The sequence below is a fragment of the Schistocerca nitens genome, chromosome 1 (assembly GCF_023898315.1).
Source record: "Schistocerca nitens isolate TAMUIC-IGC-003100 chromosome 1, iqSchNite1.1, whole genome shotgun sequence".
Classification (NCBI taxonomy): Eukaryota; Metazoa; Arthropoda; class Insecta; order Orthoptera; family Acrididae; genus Schistocerca; species Schistocerca nitens.
The window spans coordinates 105544596-105563932 of record NC_064614.1 but is presented as its reverse complement, the minus strand read 5'-3'; the positions used below and the strand labels follow the sequence as shown (position 1 = coordinate 105563932).

Below are 19337 nucleotides of genomic sequence, written 5' to 3'. Positions count from 1 at the left end.
TCAAGGTGTTTATTTAAGTACTGTCAGGGCCCAAACATGGCCGTTTCTTTTATATCGACATGAAGAGTAGGCTGTGGGCACTTCTGTCTTCTGAAAAAATAGCAGCCAGCTTAGTTTGAAGAACATTCAGTAACCCTATCATACCTTAACTAGCCCACTATATTGCCCAATCTTAATGTCACAGAAAATGTCTGGGACATATGATACCAAGTGAACCATAGCAATCAACAACATTGCAACTAGGTAGCACTATGGGATCTGATCAATGTGAATGGCTCCAGCTGATATGGTATACCTGAAAAAACTTCTGGACACACTCTTCCTTGCTGAATTGATGCCCTAATTGAGGCTAGCCTGATGTCTCCAGAGGTTGACTAATTTTTTATTCAATGTGGATACGACGTGGAAAAGACTGGAAGCTATATGATGCTGTTCAGCACAGATGATGCTGCTGTATATCACGAAGTCACAATGCTAGAAAACTGTAGTGAAATGCCAGACGACCCACAGAGGATCAACACTTGATGCAAAGACCCATCACTGTTTATGCTCTTCACTTGTATGCTGCCAGATATGATTGTCTTCACTACACGATATTTCAGTGATCCACCTGGCCGCCATCTTCAGGTGCGATCGCCAAGTACACAATCACGCTGGAACTGAATGAACATCAGAAATGATGGCTCCTTTACAGCCCGGGCACAGGCCACTGTGCTTGCATGAGAAGCGGAAGAGTTGCCCCGTGTGAAGCGAAGAATTGCAGCGTCGCTGGTGGTAGAAACTGGCAAAAGTGATAAATCGCAAATTAAGATGTAGCGGGTTGTAACCAGACCGTTGTTGTTTTATATCAGATAAAATAGTGTTCCATATCCATATCTTCTATATCGGCAGTGCTGCAATTCTTCGCTTCTTGCACAGGCGCAGTGGCCTATACCTGGGATATAAAGGAGCCACCGTTTCTGATGTTCATTCATTTCCGGTGTGATTGTGTACCCAGCGATCACACCTGAATATCCTGGCCAGATGGATCACTGAAATATCATGTAGGGAAGACAATCACATCCGACAGCATACCCGTGAAGAGCATAAACATTTAAGACACTGGGAAAATCTACGTAATCACATCACACCCATCATTGTTTGATAAAACAATTGGCAATCAATCATCGGACACAGCCACAATCATAAAATTTGCAGGCGTACGGATCTGAAGCATTTCCTGTGGAATGACCACATAAGACTTGTTGCAGATTCCAGACTGAGATTCATTCAAAGAAACCATGGAAATCGAACACACCCATGAAAGAGGCAGTTGACAACACCCTCTCTCAACCAAATTTAGAATACTGCTTGTCAATCTGGAACCCTTATTAGACAGAATTAATAGAGGAGACAGAGAAAATAAGAAGAATTGTGGGAAATGATCACATAAAAATGTGCACTTCCTTACTTATGTTACCCATCCCATGGGAACAGTAGCCATGTTGACCATCCCATTGGACCAGTGATTTTTTTCAGAATAAAAGGTAGCATCCTGGATTTTCCATTGTTTGATTTTAGCCTATGTGTTAATTCAGATATAGGTAATCTCCATTCAAAAGTTCATCCAAATCCATCCAGTGGCTTCAGTGTGAATGAGTAATACACATGCTAACTTAACGAAGGAAGAAAACAAGCAATTTCCAGTTCGGTGTCCCAAAAACAATGACCTGATTTTAAATAGAATTATTTATTAGGAAGAAGGGCTTAACACCAACAAATTGCATACTAAATTACTCAGAAAAGACAGAAGTTTATAAAAATCCATCATAAATGTTCAATATGTCCTCCATTGGCTGCACGGACAACACCTAGCCGAGAGCCGAATTCATCCCAAACTGAGCGTAAGGTGTCTTCTGTCACTGAATCTACAGCAGCTGATATTCTGATTTTTAGTTCACCAATGTCACGAGAGTGTAAAGCCCGCTCTCGCGGTCCTGTACACCCTATCCAACACTGAGGCATGTTGGCATTGAGGAAACTGAGCACATTGTGCCAGTGTGGTGGTGCTCCATCTTGCTGATTGATGAAATTGTCAGAGTCAAGTTGTGGGAATAACCAGTTCCGTAGCATTGCAAGATATGATTGTCCTGTTACAGTTTCTTCCTCAAAAAAGTAGGGTCCATAAACCTTGTTTTGCGATACAGTACAAAAAAACATTCACTTCTGGTGAATCACGTTCATGTTAAATTGTTTCATGAGGATTTTTGAGCCCCCATATACGCACATTATGACTGTGAACCTTACCGCTAATATGGAAAGTTGCCTCAACACTAAATATCAACTGTGCCATAAAAGCGTCATCTTCCATGTCCTCTAGAATAGCACTGCTAAAGTCCACTCGCTTCACTATGTCAGTATCTTGAAGAGCTTGTACCAGCTGTAATCAGTAAGGTTTGAGGGCTAAATGACGCCACAACACACATCACACTGTCATGCGCGGTAACGCAAGTTCTCAGCTAGCGCGAAATGCTTGTTGGATTTGTTCCACTGTTTGTTCAGGAACGCTTGGCCAGCCAGGACTTCTGCCTTTACAGGGACACCCTGTTTCTTCAAACTGTTTATACCATCGTCAAATGTTCTTTGGTTATGGTGGTTTAGCATGAAATCGAATATGAAATGTCCGCTGAAATGCGATCACTGACTAAGTGTGACTAAATTCAGTAACACAATACACCTTCCGTTGCACAGATGCCATACTGCGTGAGACTGGCTGCACACTCCAGGTCAGCACTCGTAGCGACATCTAGAGGATTTTTTCTGAAACTCTAGACCATGCCGATTTCATCTAGTGCTGTTTCAGTTACCTAGTGACATTTGTCTCGATATTATTACAAGTTAAAATCGGGTCATTCTTATAGGGACACCCTGTATTTGTCCATGCAACAACGTCATCTGCCCTCATGTGTGTGCCTCTTACCAGCGGATGTACTTGCATATGTTAATCAAATTCAGCCTCACTAAAAGCCTACCATGTTCTACACATAAAGGCATGATGTCTCTGTTGTATAGCATTTAAATGGCGCCGTTGTGAGTCTTCAAAGTGTCTCAGAAGCTAGAAGATAAGCTTGATGCTCAGCGGCTAATATGCTATGGGCTTGTATGGAAATAGAGAATAAACACTTCGAAGATTGTACTCATTGTGTCGACTCGTATTATGTAGGACATATTAAACAATGAAAGCATTTTAACAAATATGATACAGTTCAAAAGTCAAAGCATAAATAGCTTTTTCTAAGAGTAATTAATGTTCCACATTTCGCATTATATTCTTAAAATCAATAAATATCTTTCCTTCACATTTTGAAAAGTAGCCTAAATTCAGGGTAAAAGCTAATCTCATTCCAAATTTCTTCCAAATCCATCGAGCCATTTCAGCATGAAAGAGCACAAACATACTAATACACAAACTTTCACATTTGTAACAACAAAAAAAAAAAAAACAATATTTGACAAAATAATTTAATTGGATAGATAAAAAATCTACTCAACAAGTGGCGACAGAAGTATTTCCTTCTCATCCCATCTGGTAAGTCTCTCCTGAACTGGCTCCAAAAGCCTGCCAAATTATAACTTTTTATTGTGTGTGTGTTCTGCCGCTGCTTGCTGAGTAGATATTTTGTCCATTCAATTAAATTAAACTTTTGCATTTATAGTAAATATGGGATTATAGAAATTGAAGAGGATGTAAATGAAGTTGAAATAGGAGATGTGATACTGGGAGAAGAATCTGACACAGGACTAAAAGATCTAAGTCGAAACAAGGCCCCGGGAGTAGACGACATTCTGTCAAAACTATGATAGCCTTGGGAGAGCCAGTCATGACAAAACTCTTCCATTTGATGTGCATGATGTATTGTATTAGACAGGCAAAATATCCTCAGACTTCAAGAAGAATAATACAATAATTTCAATTCTAAAGAAAGCAGGTGCTGCCAGATGTAAATATTAACTGAACTATCGGTAAGTCATAGTTGCAAAACACTAACACAAAACCTTTATAGAAGACAACCTTGAGGAAGATCAGTCTGTATTCCAGAGAAATGTAGGGATACGCGAGGCAACATCCACCCCAAGACTGTCTTACAAGATAGGTTGAGGGAAGACAAACCAACATTTGTACCATTTGTAGTCTTAGAGAAAGCTTTTGTCAATGTGTTAGCTGGAATACTTTCTTTGAAATTCTGAAGATAGCAGGGGTAAAATACAGGGACTAAAAGGCTTTTTCCAACTTGTACAGAAACTAGATGGCAGTTAAAAACCCAGGGGCATGACAGGTAAGTAGTGGTTGAGAAGGGAGTGAGACAGGGTTGTAGCCTATCCATGATGCTATTCAATTTGTACATTGAGCAAGAAGCAAAGGAAACCAAAGAACAATTTGGAGTAGGAATTAAAGTCCAGGAAGTGGAAATAACAACGTTGAGGTTTGTCAATGAAACTGTCATTCTGTCAGAAACAGCAAATGACTTGGAAGATCAGCTGAATGGAATGGATAGCATTTTGAAAGGAGGATATAAAATGAACATCAACAAAAGAAAAACAAGGATGGTGGAATGCAGTCAAATAAAATCAATGCTGAGGGAATTAGATTAGGAAATGAGTTTTGTTATTGGGGAAGCAAAATAATGATGATGGCTGAAGGAGAGAGGTTACAAAATGTAGAATGCCAATGGCCAGAAAAGCATTGCTGAAGAAGAGACATTTGTGAACATCAAATATAGATTTAAGTGTCAGGAAGTTTTTTATGAAAGCAGTTGAATGGAATGTGGCCAGGTATGGAAGTGAAACATGGACAATGAACAGTTTACACAAGAAGAGAATAGAAGATTTTGAAATGTGGTACAACAGAAGAAAGCTGGAGATTAGATGGGTAGATCATATTACTAACGAGGAGGTACTGTACAAAGCTGGTGAGAAAAGAAATTTGTGGCACAACATGAGTAGGAGATAGGACACATTCTGAGACATTAAGGGATCACCAGTTTAGAACCAGAGGGAAGTGTTGGGGCAGGGGGGATAAAAATCATACCGGGGGACCAAGAGATTAATACATAAGCGGACTCAGAAGGATGTAGGTTGCAGTAGTTAATCAGAGACGAAGAGGCTTGCACAGGACAGAGTAGCGCGGAGAGCTCCATCAAACCAGTCTTCGGACTAAAGACAACAACAATAACAGCAACAATATGGGATTGACCAAATTGAAGAAAACGTTGGTCAGATGACATATCATTTTCTCTTCTTCTATCTTTCTGTTAAAACGGAAGACAAATATCATTGTTTGTTAACTCAAAAATATAATGAAATTAATAGGAAATTTGACTATTCTTACCTTATTTCTTCAGCTTTTTTACCCTATCTTTCTGAAATGGTTGATGTAGCACCTTATACAGTCTTGAGGCTTTTTGTGGGCCAAGCCCAGGGCAAAGTGTCAAAGAATCTTGTGATGCTTTTATTATCTTCCCTAATGATCCAAAAGTTGATAGTAAGGTTGCAGCATCTGTCCGGTTAACTGATCTGACAGATGTGAGAGCATTTGAAATCTAAAAAGATATAGTAAAAAAGTAAAATCTTTAGTACATTGTCTTACATTCCAAATATTTTCAACAGTCACATGTGGCAATGACAAATTAATTAGAAAATCTGCATAATTCCAGTGTGGTTGGCATGAGACTGGGCTTAGCCCGAAACCAATCACCGACTAAATAAACATCCCACTTGAGGTATGAATTAAAAAGGTTTATTCAGTACACGATGCATATCTGACTCTGTGGGTCCATCTTCAGATGTAATTCATCTTAATACAAGATTTATTTGTTCTCTTGAATGAGATGAAATGCATATTACTGTTACAAAAAGTTTTGACATTAGGTTAAGAGCTTTGTAAGTCGGATGTGGAAAATATACGTGAAATAGTGGAAAAGATGAATAGTGTAAACTTACCAACTTTTTTTAATTAATACCTCAAGTGTATTGAGCACAGTCACATTTGAAGCTGCAAAATATGGATAAAATTAAATAAAATAAACATCCATTTTAATTGGAACTCTGGCTGTCTCTTTTTACACCACAACTAAAACATAATATAATGAATAAAGAATGCAGCACTTTCAACAGAGTTGATGCAGCCAAAAGTTTGCAGTTTACCTGTTCCTCAGAAACTGACAGAAAAGTTTTGCATGCTTATTATGGTAGTAGAGTAGAGTCTAAGAAAGAAACGGGTAACATATTCCTGCACATAACAGAGCCATGAGGGTGAAACTTGTCTGTATAATCTGCACCACCCATTTTCCTCTTCTATTCTCCACAATTACCCTTCTTTTCTTTTTATCCCTTCCTCATTTGCTCACTCCTTCCCACTAACCTTCTCACTCTCTTTCCATCACTCTCGTACACATTCGACTCTGTTCTTTTCCTAACATTATCCAGGTCTTATCCCACGTCTTCCCACCTTATGCCACACCTAATACAAATCTCCAGTCACTTGAGTCACACGAGTGTGAATAATTTAGGCACATTACCTGTCACATTTAAACCCAGCACATTCTATTGCAGTTCTGTCACTGCAATTAGAACTAGAGCCAACTGTGTAAGCAGCTATGTCATACAGCAACTTCAATGGAACAATGGTAAAACTTTTTGTGTGGACACAACCAGTAATCAACAGTCCACTTGTAGGAATGACAACTGTCAAACAGTGCCAAGTGAAAATTTGACCATTGACATGCAGAACATGCAATTCAGAACAACCTGGTCAACTTAATAATGGTCACACAACTGTCATCTGGATCTGGATCGCTCTCTCTCTCTCTCTCTCTCTCTCTCTCTCTCTCTCCCCTCCTCCTCATCATCACCACCCCCACTCTGCCCCTCCAATATTCCAAAAACAACCCTGTTGAATTGCACAGGTAAGCAATCTCTCTCCAATACATTCAGTCATGTTATAAACCTGCTCAAATCCATTTCTTAAATCCACACAAAAACCCACTTTTAACTTATCTCCCCCCCCCCCCCCCCCATACTCTATCTCCATACTTCTCTCTGTCCCTTACTTTGACACTAGAGCAATGGAAGAGGTCAAAAGGCCCCTTTCAGGTTTTATTTATGCAACAACAAATGCATTTTTTGATATTTTTCCACCAAACTACATAACTATTCCTGTACTGTGTACTGCTATTTGCTGAATTTCATGATTTCTTGGAAATTCCATGTAGTATACCAAGAACAGTGTAGGGTTCAATTGACCCCTGACACATAACTCATTTTCTGAATATTGGTGATTGATAATTACAAAGGTACTTAAATTGCATTTTCTTTGTGAGACCTATCTGAAACAGTATCACACCTACAGTAATCACTGGAATCATATATGGGTACTAAGTGAAACTTGTGCCGATAACTGAATTCAGGTTTTCTTGGTAGGAAGTAAGCAGCATATAACCTTGAATAAAGAGTCATCGACAGATGTAGAAGTAACTCCTGGTGTGCCCCACTGAACTGTGATGGGGCACTTGCCTTTCATATTGTAATTAATGGCCTCCCAAACAATATTAATTAGTAAGCTCAGACTTTTTGCAGATGATGCAGTTATCTATAATGAAGTACTGTCTGAAAGAAGTTGCACAAGTACTCGGTCAGGTCTTGATAAGATTTCAAGGAGGTACAAAAATTGGCAAATTACTTTAAACGTCCAGAAATGTAAAATTGTGAACTTCATATAATGAAATAAGTGTGGTTTCCGATACTTACAGTGTCAATGAATCACAACAGGAATCAGTCAACTCATACAAATACACAGATGTAACAATTTGCATTGATATGGAATAGAATGATCAAATAAACACATTTATAGGTAGAGCAGGTGCCAGATTTTGGTTCGCTGGTAGAGTACAAGGGAAATGCAATCAATATACAAAGGAGATTGCTTACAAAACATTCATGTGGACCATCCTACAGTGCCACTCAACTGTGCCACTCAACTGAGTGCAATACATACCAAATAGGACTAGCAGGAGAACTGATCATATACAGAGAAAAGCAGCACAAGTAGCCAAAGGTTTACAGAATGGTATTTGTTGTGGGCTGACAGTCACATAGTATTTTTTAAAACTTCGTGTTCACTGCTGACTGTTCATTTGTTACAATATCCATTATTGCAGTTTTGATCTTTTGGTCATTTTCAAGCAGCTACTGGTGCTGAAACCGGTTCCCGTCAGATCACCGAAGTTAAGCACTGTTGGGCTGGGCTAGCACTTGGATGGGTGACCACCCAGTCTGCTGAGTGCTGTTGGCAAGTGGGGTGCACTCAGCCCTTGAAGGGCAAACTGAGGAGCTACTTGATTGCGAAGTAGCAGCTCTGGTCTCGTAAACTGACATACGGCCAGGAGAGTGGTGTGCTGACCACCTGCCCCTCCATATCTGTATCCAGTGGTGCCTGAGGGCTGAGGATGACACGGCACTCAGTCAGTACCATTGGGCCTTCCAAGGCCTATTCGGATGGAGTTTAGTTTGGTTTTAGTTTAGTATTGGTGCTGAAAACACAGCAGCAGAACAAAAATGAAGTAAGCTTATATGGTTTGTATCAGCCTTTGCCCAATGCACCATTGTTATGTGACAGATAAGATAAAAACCTAGGAAATTGAATTAACTGCACATGTCAGAAATGAACACCATACACTGTAGAGTAGGGTGTTCATTACAAATATGTACAGTAAGCACAAATTTAGTTTCATGTGTTCTTATCCTGTCGGTCACATAAGGATAGTTTATGCGACAAAAGCTGATACGAGGCATAGAGGCTCTCATCATTTTTATGCTTTTTAGTGATGTTGACTACTGATGTGTTTTCAGCACCTGTTAGCCAATAGGTCAAAATTGCAATAGTAGATACTGCAATAAATGTACAGTCAATGATGAATATTAAGTCATTTTTTAGAAAGAGGCACAGTTTTGTTTGAACTTTGAAAGAGTTCCATGGACATGCTGAAGAAAATGAATTGACTGATGCTTGAAGATAGACACAAACTATCTTGAGAAAGCCTACTTACAAAGTTTCAAAAACCAGCTTCAAATGATGAATTGAGGAATATACTACACAGCCTCTTATGTACTGTTCTCATAGGAGTTCATGAGGACAGTGTAATGCATCATTCTTTCCACCTGCCATTGAGGAATGGAACGGGAAGAAGCCCTAATAATTGGTAAAATGGGGAACGTTCTCTGGCATGCACTTCACACTGGTTTGTAGAAGTAGAATCACTCTCTTGAATGGTGATGTATGCATTGTTGCAATGGTGTGCACACTGGACACTGTCACATGATGTTTCAATCATGTTTTGTGTGTTACTGTCTCCTCCTCACAAGTTAGTTAGTATTTTTTCCTGGCAAAAGGCATTTAAATTATGTTGTTTCAGCACATTATTACTGATGAAGAGATTGTATGTATTCTACAGAATCCATAATGTGATTTATCAGATTCAAATGGTGATTTTCTGTCAGAGACAACTGGCAGTGAAAATAATGAGACTGAGGAGTTACAATCACTACATGACTCCCCATTTCAGTTCTCTCCACAACAGTGTCAAGAGACAACTGACTCAACCAAAGATGGCAGACAGAGACGGGACAGAATGAAAGGTCTCAAACATGCTGTCACATGAAAGAAGTCAGGGCTCACTATATGTGCCTGCCACCAAGTGGATAGCTCATCATCAATGCATCTGACTTGTTTTTGACTGATGCATCATATCATCACAGCAATGAAATGCTTGGAATCGAATAAAAATATCCCCTGAATGTTGTCATTGGAGTAATTTGAGACAAAGATTGCTATCACATTCACCAGATGTGCTTTTTGCGCTAAAAGATCTTTGCCTCTGCACTTCTGCCTCGACTGACATCTCTGCCCAAACTCTTTGTCTTTAAATATGTCTGCTTGTGTCTGTATATGTGTGGATGGATATGTGTGTGTGTGCGCGCGAGTGTATACCCGTCCTTTTTTCCCCCTAAGGTAAGTCTTTCCGCTCCCGGGATTGGAATGACTCCTTACCCTCTCCCTTAAAACCCACATCCTTTCGTCTTTCCCTCTCCTTCCCTCTTTCCTGATGAGGCAAGAGTTTGTTGTGAAAGCTTGAATTTTGTGTGTATGTTTGTGTTTGTTTGTTTGTTTGTGTGTCTGTCGACCTGCCAGCACTTTATATATATAGAGGGAAACATTCCACGTGGGAAAAATATATCTTAAAACAAAGATGATGTGACTTACCAAACGAAAGCTCTCGATATATGTGTCTGTATATGTGTGGATGGATATGTGTGTGTGTGTGTGTGTGTGTGTGCGAGTGTATACCCGTCCTTTTTTCCCCCTAAGGTAAGTCTTTCCGCTCCCGGGATTGGAATGACTCCTTACCCTCTCCCTTAAAACCCACATCCTTTCGTCTTTCCCTCTCCTTCCCTCTTTCCTGATGAGGCAACAGTTTGTTGCGAAAGCTTGAATTTTGTGTGTATGTTTGTGTGTCTATCGACGTGCCAGCACTTTCGTTTGGTAAGTCACATCATCTTTGTGTATATATATATATATATATATATATATATATATATATACTGTCTGCACAAAATCTGAATAAAGAATATCAATAATCTGTTTAAAGTGTGATTTCAATGTTTAGAACAAAACGCAATGCTTTTGTAACCAAAAGAGTTATCTAAACGTGTTAAGAGCTTCAGGTTAAGAATCTGAAATGTGTAGATGCCATACAGATCAATGGAAAATATAGGTCTTACTTTAATCTTGTTGTGAATTTTAATGCAAATCTTATTGCAATCAAATGACATCTTCCCACTATTCTAAAGGTATTGATTTTTTCACTGTTCTAGTGTTAATTATGTTTAAAAAACAATGATTGTTTTATATTAGACCATACATATTAGTAAGTCCTCACATATATGTGATATTACCAGTTTCAAATGTTCCAGGATAATCGATAAAATGTTTATTTAATAGTCTGTATAACAATATGTATTACATTACCTGCTGGTATGGGTCACGGTCCTGTTTCTCCATTATCATGTCGGGTGGCTTATGTTCAAACATTTTATAAGTTTCAATTATGCGTCCAGCTTCTTCTGGACTCCAAGCAAGCATTAATGTTAAATCTGCAAGGATGCACATGCGCGTTAAGTACTTAAGGGTATGGTGTGGATCCAAGGTGTCCACCTGAAGAAACACAAGAAAATTATTTACGCATAAGAAAATGGGTAACAAGTCAAAAACAATAAGCTATTACTTCCAAATAACCATATGAAGCATAGAAAGGGAAAGGTGTCTGTGCTCATGTACAACCTTGTGTGTCAAAAGTAGGTTTCACTAATTAAATGACTGAAATAGAACATCTATTTTAATTCACACTGCCACAGTTAGGTATAGATCTTCTTAGCATACGAGTGACATTAACTGTGGAATTGGCCCTTACAAACTACCGTTTCTTACCATAGCCATTATGTCATTTGTGTACAGAGTCATTGACAGACATCAAACTGAGAAGCAACTACTAAACACTGTTCAGAAATATGAGTATTTTGTTGGAGGCTGAAGTCTAATTTATTTTCTTGTTAAGAAAAGGGAAAAAACACTCAAAGGATTAAAACAGCTCTGTAATACAGGCTGATCATCTTATCTCACTTTCCACAGATATTGCAAATTAAAGTCTGTCAGGAAATATGCTGTGAGCTATTGATAATTTACAAAAATAGCTTAAGGATGGTGCTATCAAATCGATACAACATGTACATCCTCTATTACAAATTGCATCACACTCAGAAGAGAAGTACTCACTAATCCACCTATTCGGCATATTCTATATGTTAGAAATGTCCAGATGTTCACATAAATACTGTGGAGAATGGATAAAAACAAAGTATGCCCATAAATTAATACCAAGGAAAGCAAAATATGCAGGACAACTGTCAGATGGTCCAGAATCACTGAAAGATCACATAAGGAGTAGCTGGAATACTTTGTGATAAGATTAAGGGTAATAGAGGCCATCGAGGCACTGGGCATTCTCACAATGCATGGCTTCTGTCATCAGGGTTAAATGGGATGCTACATGCCATTAGGTAGGTATCCCTACTTCAAAGTTTATCATTACAGAAAACCTGACAGAGCTTACATGCACAAGGATTTGAAACAATAAAATGTGACCAAGATTTGATACGTGGGACACCCACAACTGAGAGGTATGATAATTAATTTAGAGAGATCTGCTTCAGCTGTATTAATTATTTATTCAAACAAAGACCTGTGACAGGATTTTAAAACACTATCTTCAGAAGTATGATAATATTGTATTTTGTAACACAGAACATTTCTTCAGGCCAGTGAGTGTAAGAACTCTGATCGCTGCACGTTGGCAGGAACTGTCCGCAGCCAAGCAGCTGTACAGCAGGAATGCCAACCATGGTGTTCCTACTGTGCGGCTGCCCTACGGTGGACAGTTTCTGCCAACATGGAGTGATTGGAGCTCTTGCACTAACTGGCCCGACTGCAAGTTGTGTGTTACCAAATACAATAATTTCTTACAACTGACAATAGCATTTTATAAAATCCCAAATCCAGTCATGGTTTTAATAAATAATTAGTGCAATGGAAGCAGATGTCTCTAAATTAATCATAAAATAAAATAGGAATTAAAAAGAAAAAAAGATAAGAACACAGTGTTCTATGAGGGCACCAGAGAGAAGACCCAGACTGAAGTGGGAAAGAGGAAAGTAACAAAAACAATAAAGAGGATCCAAAATATATCCAGTTTCATGCTTTCTCCGAACAACTAATCATATGCACAAATACATAATTTTTAATGATGAATTTTCAGAAAATTAAAAAACTACTGTCGTACTTCAATATTAAATACTTCAGTTTCTCTAGTATGAGCTATTCTCTCTCTCTCTCTTCCTCTCTCTCCCTCCCTCTCTCTCTCTCTCTCTCTCTCTCTCTCTCTCTCTCTCTCTCTCTCTCTCTCTCTCTCAAACACACACACACACACACAGGCATGTATGTAAACAAATAATTGAAAAATACAAATGCTGTACCTGCACAAGTAGCACTCTCAATTCATACTGGCTACCCAAGAGTTTGAGTCGTTCATGAATATAATCTGGATTCAAGGTGTGGTATCGTAAACTAAGAAACAGTGCACAGGTTGTTCTGCCCATGACATAGTCAGGAATAATTTCCGAAAACTCCCATGGAACATTATAAATACTCTTCAGCAGTGGGTTTCCTTTCTGTAAAGAATAATAATTTCAATATTGTCTTTTTCTTGGGAAAAAGGCACAATTCAGTCAAGAGTACTAGCGATAAGTTCAAATAAAAATATGAACAAACAGAGCAAAAGATGCAAACCTAAGATGAAAACGTCTTTAAAAAGACATTAGCTATTCATTTATTGTGTGTTTCATTTTGGTCCTGGAGTAAATTTTCCAGATGTACTGAAAGGAGGCTAGCCATGTGGCATCGCCCGCTCTGCCTGTGAGTGGACATGTGGCTGCTCCTTCAGCAAGGTCCGAGCAGACACACGGGGGGAGGGGTTTATTAGTTATCGGGAGCTCCAACGTTAGGCGGGTGATGGAGCCCCTTAGGGAAATAGCGAAAAGGTTGGGGAAGAAGGCCAGTGTTCACTCTGTCTGCTCGCCGGGGGGTCTCATCCGAGATGTGGAGGAGGCCCTACCGGCGGCGATAGAGAGCACTGGGTGCACCCGTCTGCAAATTGTTGCTCATGTCAGCACCAATGACTCCTGCCGTCTGGGTTCAGAGGTCATCCTCAGTTCGTATAGGCGGTTGGCGGAATTGGTGAGGGCGGAAAGCCTCGCTCGCGGGGTGGAATCAGAGCTAACTATTTGTAGTATCATTCCCAGAACCGATCGCGGTCCTCTGGTTTGGAGCCGAGTGGAAGGCTTAAACCAGAGGCTCAGACGATTCTGCGGAGATCTGGGGTGCAAATTTCTCGACCTCTGCTATCGGGTGGAGAAATGTAGGGTCCCCCTGAATAGGTCAGGCATGCACTACATGCCGGAAGCGGCTATAAGGGTAGCGGAGTACATGTGGAGTGCACATGGGGGTTTTTTAAGTTAGAGAATTCACTCCCTAGGCCCGACAAGACGCCTCCTGAGACGCGGCAAGGTAGGAGTAGGCAAAATGCAACAGGGAATAACAATATTAATGTGCTTATTAAACTGCAGGAGCGTCTATAAAAAGGTCCCAGAACTGCTCTCATTAATAAACGGTCACAACGCCCATATAGTACTAGGGACATAAAGTTGGCTGAAACCAGACGTAAACAGTAATGAAATCCTAAACTAGGATTGGAATGTATACCGCAGAGACAGGCTGGACAGTGAAGGGGGAGGCATGTTTATAGCGATAAGAAGTGCAATAGTATCGAAGGAAATTGACGGAGATCCGAAATGTGAAATGATTTGGGTGAAGGTCACGGTTAAAGCAGGCTCAGACATGGCAATTGGATGTCTTTATAGGCCCCCTGGCTCAGCAGCTGTTGTGGCTGAGCACCTGAAGGATAATTTGGAAAATATTTTGAGTAGATTTCCCTACCATGTTATAGTTCTGGGTGGAGATTTTAATTTGCCGGATATAGACTGGGAGACTCAAAAGTTCATAACGGGTGGCAGGGACAAAGAATCCAGTGAAATTTTTTTAAGTGCTTTATCTGAAAACTACCTTGAGCAGTTAAACAGAGGACCGACTCGTGGCGATAACATATTAGACCTGCTGGTGACAAACAGACCCGAACTATTTGAAACAGTTAATGCAGAACAGGGAATCGGCGATCATAAAGCGGTTACGGCATCGATAATTTCAGCCGTAAATAGAAATATTAAAAAAGGTAGGAAGATTTTTCTGTTTAGCAAAAGTGACAAAAAGCAGATTACTGAGTACCTGACGGCTCAACACAAAAGTTTTGTCTCAAGTACAGACAGATAGTGTTGAGGATCAGTGGACAAAGTTCAAAACCATCGTACAATATGCGTTAGATGAGTATGTGCCAAGCAAGATCGTAAGAGATGGAAAAGAGCCACCTGGGTACAACAACCGAGTTAGAAAACTGCTGCGGAAGCAAAGGGAACTTCACAGCAAACATAAACATAGCCAAAGCCTTGCAGACAAACAAAAATTACACAAAGCGAAATGTAGTGTGAGGAGGGCTATGCGAGAGGTGTTCAATGAATTCGAAAGTAAAGTTCTATGTACTGACTTGGCAGAAAATCCTAAGAAATTCTGGTCTTATGTCAAAGCGGTAGGTGGATCAAAACAAAATGTCCAGACACTCTGTGACCAAAATGGTACTGAAACAGAGGATGACAGACTAAAGGCCGAAATACTAAATGTCTTTTTCCAAAGCTGTTTCACAGAGGAAGACTGCACTGTAGTTCCTTCTCTAGATTGTCGCACAGATGACAAAATGGTAGATATCAAAATAGACGACAGAGGGATAGAGAAACAATTAAAATCGCTCAAAAGAGGAAAGGCCGCTGGACCTGATGGGATACCAGTTCTATTTTACACAGAGTACGCGAAGGAACTTGCCCCCCTTCTTGCAGCGGTGTACCGTAGGTCTCTAGAAGAGCGTAGCGTTCCAAAGGATTGGAAAAGGGCACAGGTCATCCCCGTTTTCAAGAAGGGACGTCGAACAGATGTGCAGAACTATAGACCTATATCACTAACGTCGATCAGTTGTAGAATTTTGGAACACCTATTATGTTCGAGTATAATGACTTTCCTGGAGACTAGAAATTTACTCTGTAGGAATCAGCATGGGTTTCCAAAAAGACGGTCGTGTGAAGCCCAGCTCGCGCTATTCGTCCACAAGACTCAGAGGGCCATAGACACGGGTTCACAGGTAGATGCCGTGTTTCTTGACTTCCGCAAGGCGTTCGATACAGTTCCCCACAGTTGTTTAATGAACAAAGTAAGAGCATATGGACTATCAGACCAATTGTGTGATTGGATTGAGGAGTTCCTAGATAACAGAACACAGCATGTCATTCTCAATGGAGAGAAGTCTTCTGAAGTAAGAGTGATTTCAGGTGTGCCACAGGGGAGTGTCATGGGACCGTTGCTGTTCACAATATACATAAATGACCTGGTGGATGACATCAGAAGTTCACTGAGGCTTTTTGCGGATGATGCTGCGGTGTATCGAGAGGTTGTAACAATGGAAAATTGTACTGAAATGCAGGAGGATCTGCAGCGAATTGACGCATGGTGCAGGGAATGGCAATTGAATCTCAATGTAAACAAGTGTAATGTGCTGCGAATACATAGAAAGATAGATCCCATATCATTTAGCTACAAAATAGCAGGTCAGCAACTGGAAGCAGTTAATTCCATAAATTATCTGGGAGTACGCATTAGGAGTGATTTAAAATGGAATGATCATATAAAGTTGATCGTCGGTAAAGCAGATGCCAGACTGAGATTCATTGGAAGAATCCTAAGGAAATGCAATCCGAAAACAAAGGAAGTAGGTTACAGTACGCTTGTTCGCCCACTGCTTGAATACTGCTCAGCGGTGTGGGATCCGAACCAGATAGGGTTGATAGAAGAGAGAGAGAAGATCCAACGGAGAGCAGCGCGCTTCGTTACAGGATCATTTAGTAATCGCGAAAGCGTTATGGAAATGATAGATAAACTCCAGTGGAAGACTCTGCAGGAGAGATGCTCAGTAGCTCGGTACGGGCTTTTGTTAAAGTTTCGAGAACATACCTTCACCGAAGAGTCCAACAGTATATTGCTCCCTCCTGCGTATATCTCGCGAAGAGACCATGAGGATAAAATCAGAGAGATTAGAGCCCACATAGAAGCATACAGACAATCCTCCTCTCCACGAACAATACGAGACTGGAATAGAAGGGAGAACCGATAGAGGTACTCAGGGTATCCTCCGCCACACACCGTCAGGTGGCTTGCGGAGTATGGATGTGGATGTAGATGTAGATGTAGAAGAAGCACAAGGGGCATAGCAGCATTTTTATGGTCCTGGAGTCACCGCTGGTTGTTTATAGTGTGTGCAGTGACAGTGTAAAGAGATGTTGAAGAAACAGTGCAAAATATTTTTCATTACAACTTATCTTGTATGAACAATAGAACATTGTACAGTAGGGACCAACCAAATGAGTTGTTAAGGTGCTGACCTCATTTTCGGAAGGATGGAAATTTTGTCTCTGTCCATCCATCCTGATTTAAGTTTTCCTAAATCATTCAGACAACTGCTGGGATGGTTCCTTCATCAAGGCCACAGCCAACCACCTGCCCTGTCCTCACAATGCATACTTACATATTTTGTATGTATGTACATTTTTGAGCTATTTATTTTCATTGTATTATGATGACAAATCCAATATGATTATAAGATGATCCTTGGATAAATAAATTAAATTAAATTAAATCACTCATATAGTTTCAGCACGTCGGAGGAAGGCAATGGCAAACCACCTCCGTCAGGACCTTGCCTAGTACAGCGGTGCGGGTCTCCCGCATTGTCCCCTACGCTCCTCGGAGTATGGCACCTCATGATCATCATCAGTTTCATTACTGGTTTTGACTCCTTAACAAGTCATCATCAGATGATACTAGACAAGCAGGGTAGATAATGCTTGTCTCCAGATGCAATCCACAAGTAGCACACTGGTAGTGGTGAGTCCAATCATACTCTTAACAGCCCAAATTAACACATTCTGGCTGTTTACTATACACTTGATACTGCCTGTTTCCAATGTGCTATTAGTGGATCATGCCTGTAGATAGGCATCATCTATCCCACTTCCAGTATCGTCTGAAGTATCTACATTTCAAAACCAGTAATGAAATTATTTGTGTGACCTGAGGCTGAGAAATATGAAAAGTACAATAAAAGAACTTTGTCAGAAGACTGTCATTGCGTTCCCTTAGGCAGCATGCTTAGCTTGTGATAATGTTAGCGATTGCCCCCTCTTAACAAAAAGTGAGGACGTATATTTTATTAAGGTGAAAACAATTAATGCATTACCAATTAAAACAATCGATAATTACTGTAATAGTTCCAAACAAAAATAAAATTCCATTGAGGAACTGTTAAATTATGAGAACACAGAATGGCTGGCCATTAACTACCCTCAGCAAATAAAATATAAAGTACTGTAACACATCTGGTTAGAAAACACCATGTGCTGTGGCAAGCGTGTGGGCAGCTGTGCAGGGCCAGAACTAAAGATGAGTCAAGAAGTAATTAATAAATATAAAATCAGGTGACAGATTCGGGTCCTTTTAATGAGGAACAAATCTCTGCTCTACCATAATTTGCTTATGAATTTTATTCCAAAGTATCTAAAGATTCAACCGTGAATTAAAGCATCTAAATAATTATAGAAAGGAAAAAAACCTTATAATAATAATAAATACAGCTACATCCAAATGTATATATACAACTACAGAAATCTGTAATTACTGATACATGTTTAATTACCCGAAAGTTCCTAAATGCAATGTAACATATACCGTACAGTTAAAAGGAAGTCACGCTTGATCAAGGTCTGCGTCACTTTCCATTTTTAACCAGACATAATGTCTGAGAAAGGAAAGAAATAATAATAATAATAATAATAATAATAATAATAAAGGAAACAAATAGTAATAATAATAATAATAATAATAATAATAATAATAAAGGAAACAAAACCAAACATTCAACACAAACCAAAAGAAATTTTACCAGACAATAGATAACACACACATTAAAATAGACAATCCACCAAACATAACAGACATGGAACACTTCTGGAGCAACATATGGTCAAACCCGGTACAACATAACAGGCATGCACGGTGGATACAAGCAGAAACAGACACATACAAGATGATACCACAAATGCCTGAAGTGATAATATTGCAACATGAAGTCACCCAAGCAATTAATTCTACTCACAATTGGAAAACCCCTGGAAAAGATAAAATAGTAAATTTCTGGCTAAAGAAGTTCACCTCAACACATTCACATCTAACTAAATTATTTAACAGTTACATTGCAGACCCATACACATTCCCTGACACACTTACACATGGAATAACTTATCTGAAACCTAAAGATCAAGCAGACACACCAAACCCAGCTAAATATCGCCCCATAACATGCCTACCAACAATATACAAAATATTAACTTCAGTCATTACACAGAAATTAATGACACATACAACACAGAACAAAATTATAAATGAAGAACAAAAAGGGTGTTGCAAAGGAGCACAAGGATGT

At 39.6% G+C, this 19337-nt stretch overlaps 1 protein-coding gene across 3 annotated transcripts in view; it reads right to left on the bottom strand.

Annotated features, from left to right (window-relative positions):
* Positions 1-19337, bottom strand: part of LOC126241881 (DNA excision repair protein ERCC-1) — a 129044-nt gene that overhangs the window by 85895 nt on the left and 23812 nt on the right. For 2 of the 3 annotated variants that reach the window (XM_049948043.1, XM_049948044.1), the window contains exons 3-5: positions 13123-13317; positions 11063-11248; positions 5369-5579 (exon numbers count right to left, since the gene is read on the bottom strand). In XM_049948043.1, coding sequence (XP_049804000.1) covers positions 5370-5579; positions 11063-11248; positions 13123-13317 — 591 coding nt within the window. In that variant the 3' untranslated portion in view covers position 5369. The remainder of the gene's footprint in view (positions 1-5368; positions 5580-11062; positions 11249-13122; positions 13318-19337) is intronic. The other variant, XM_049948045.1, reaches the window with a different exon arrangement.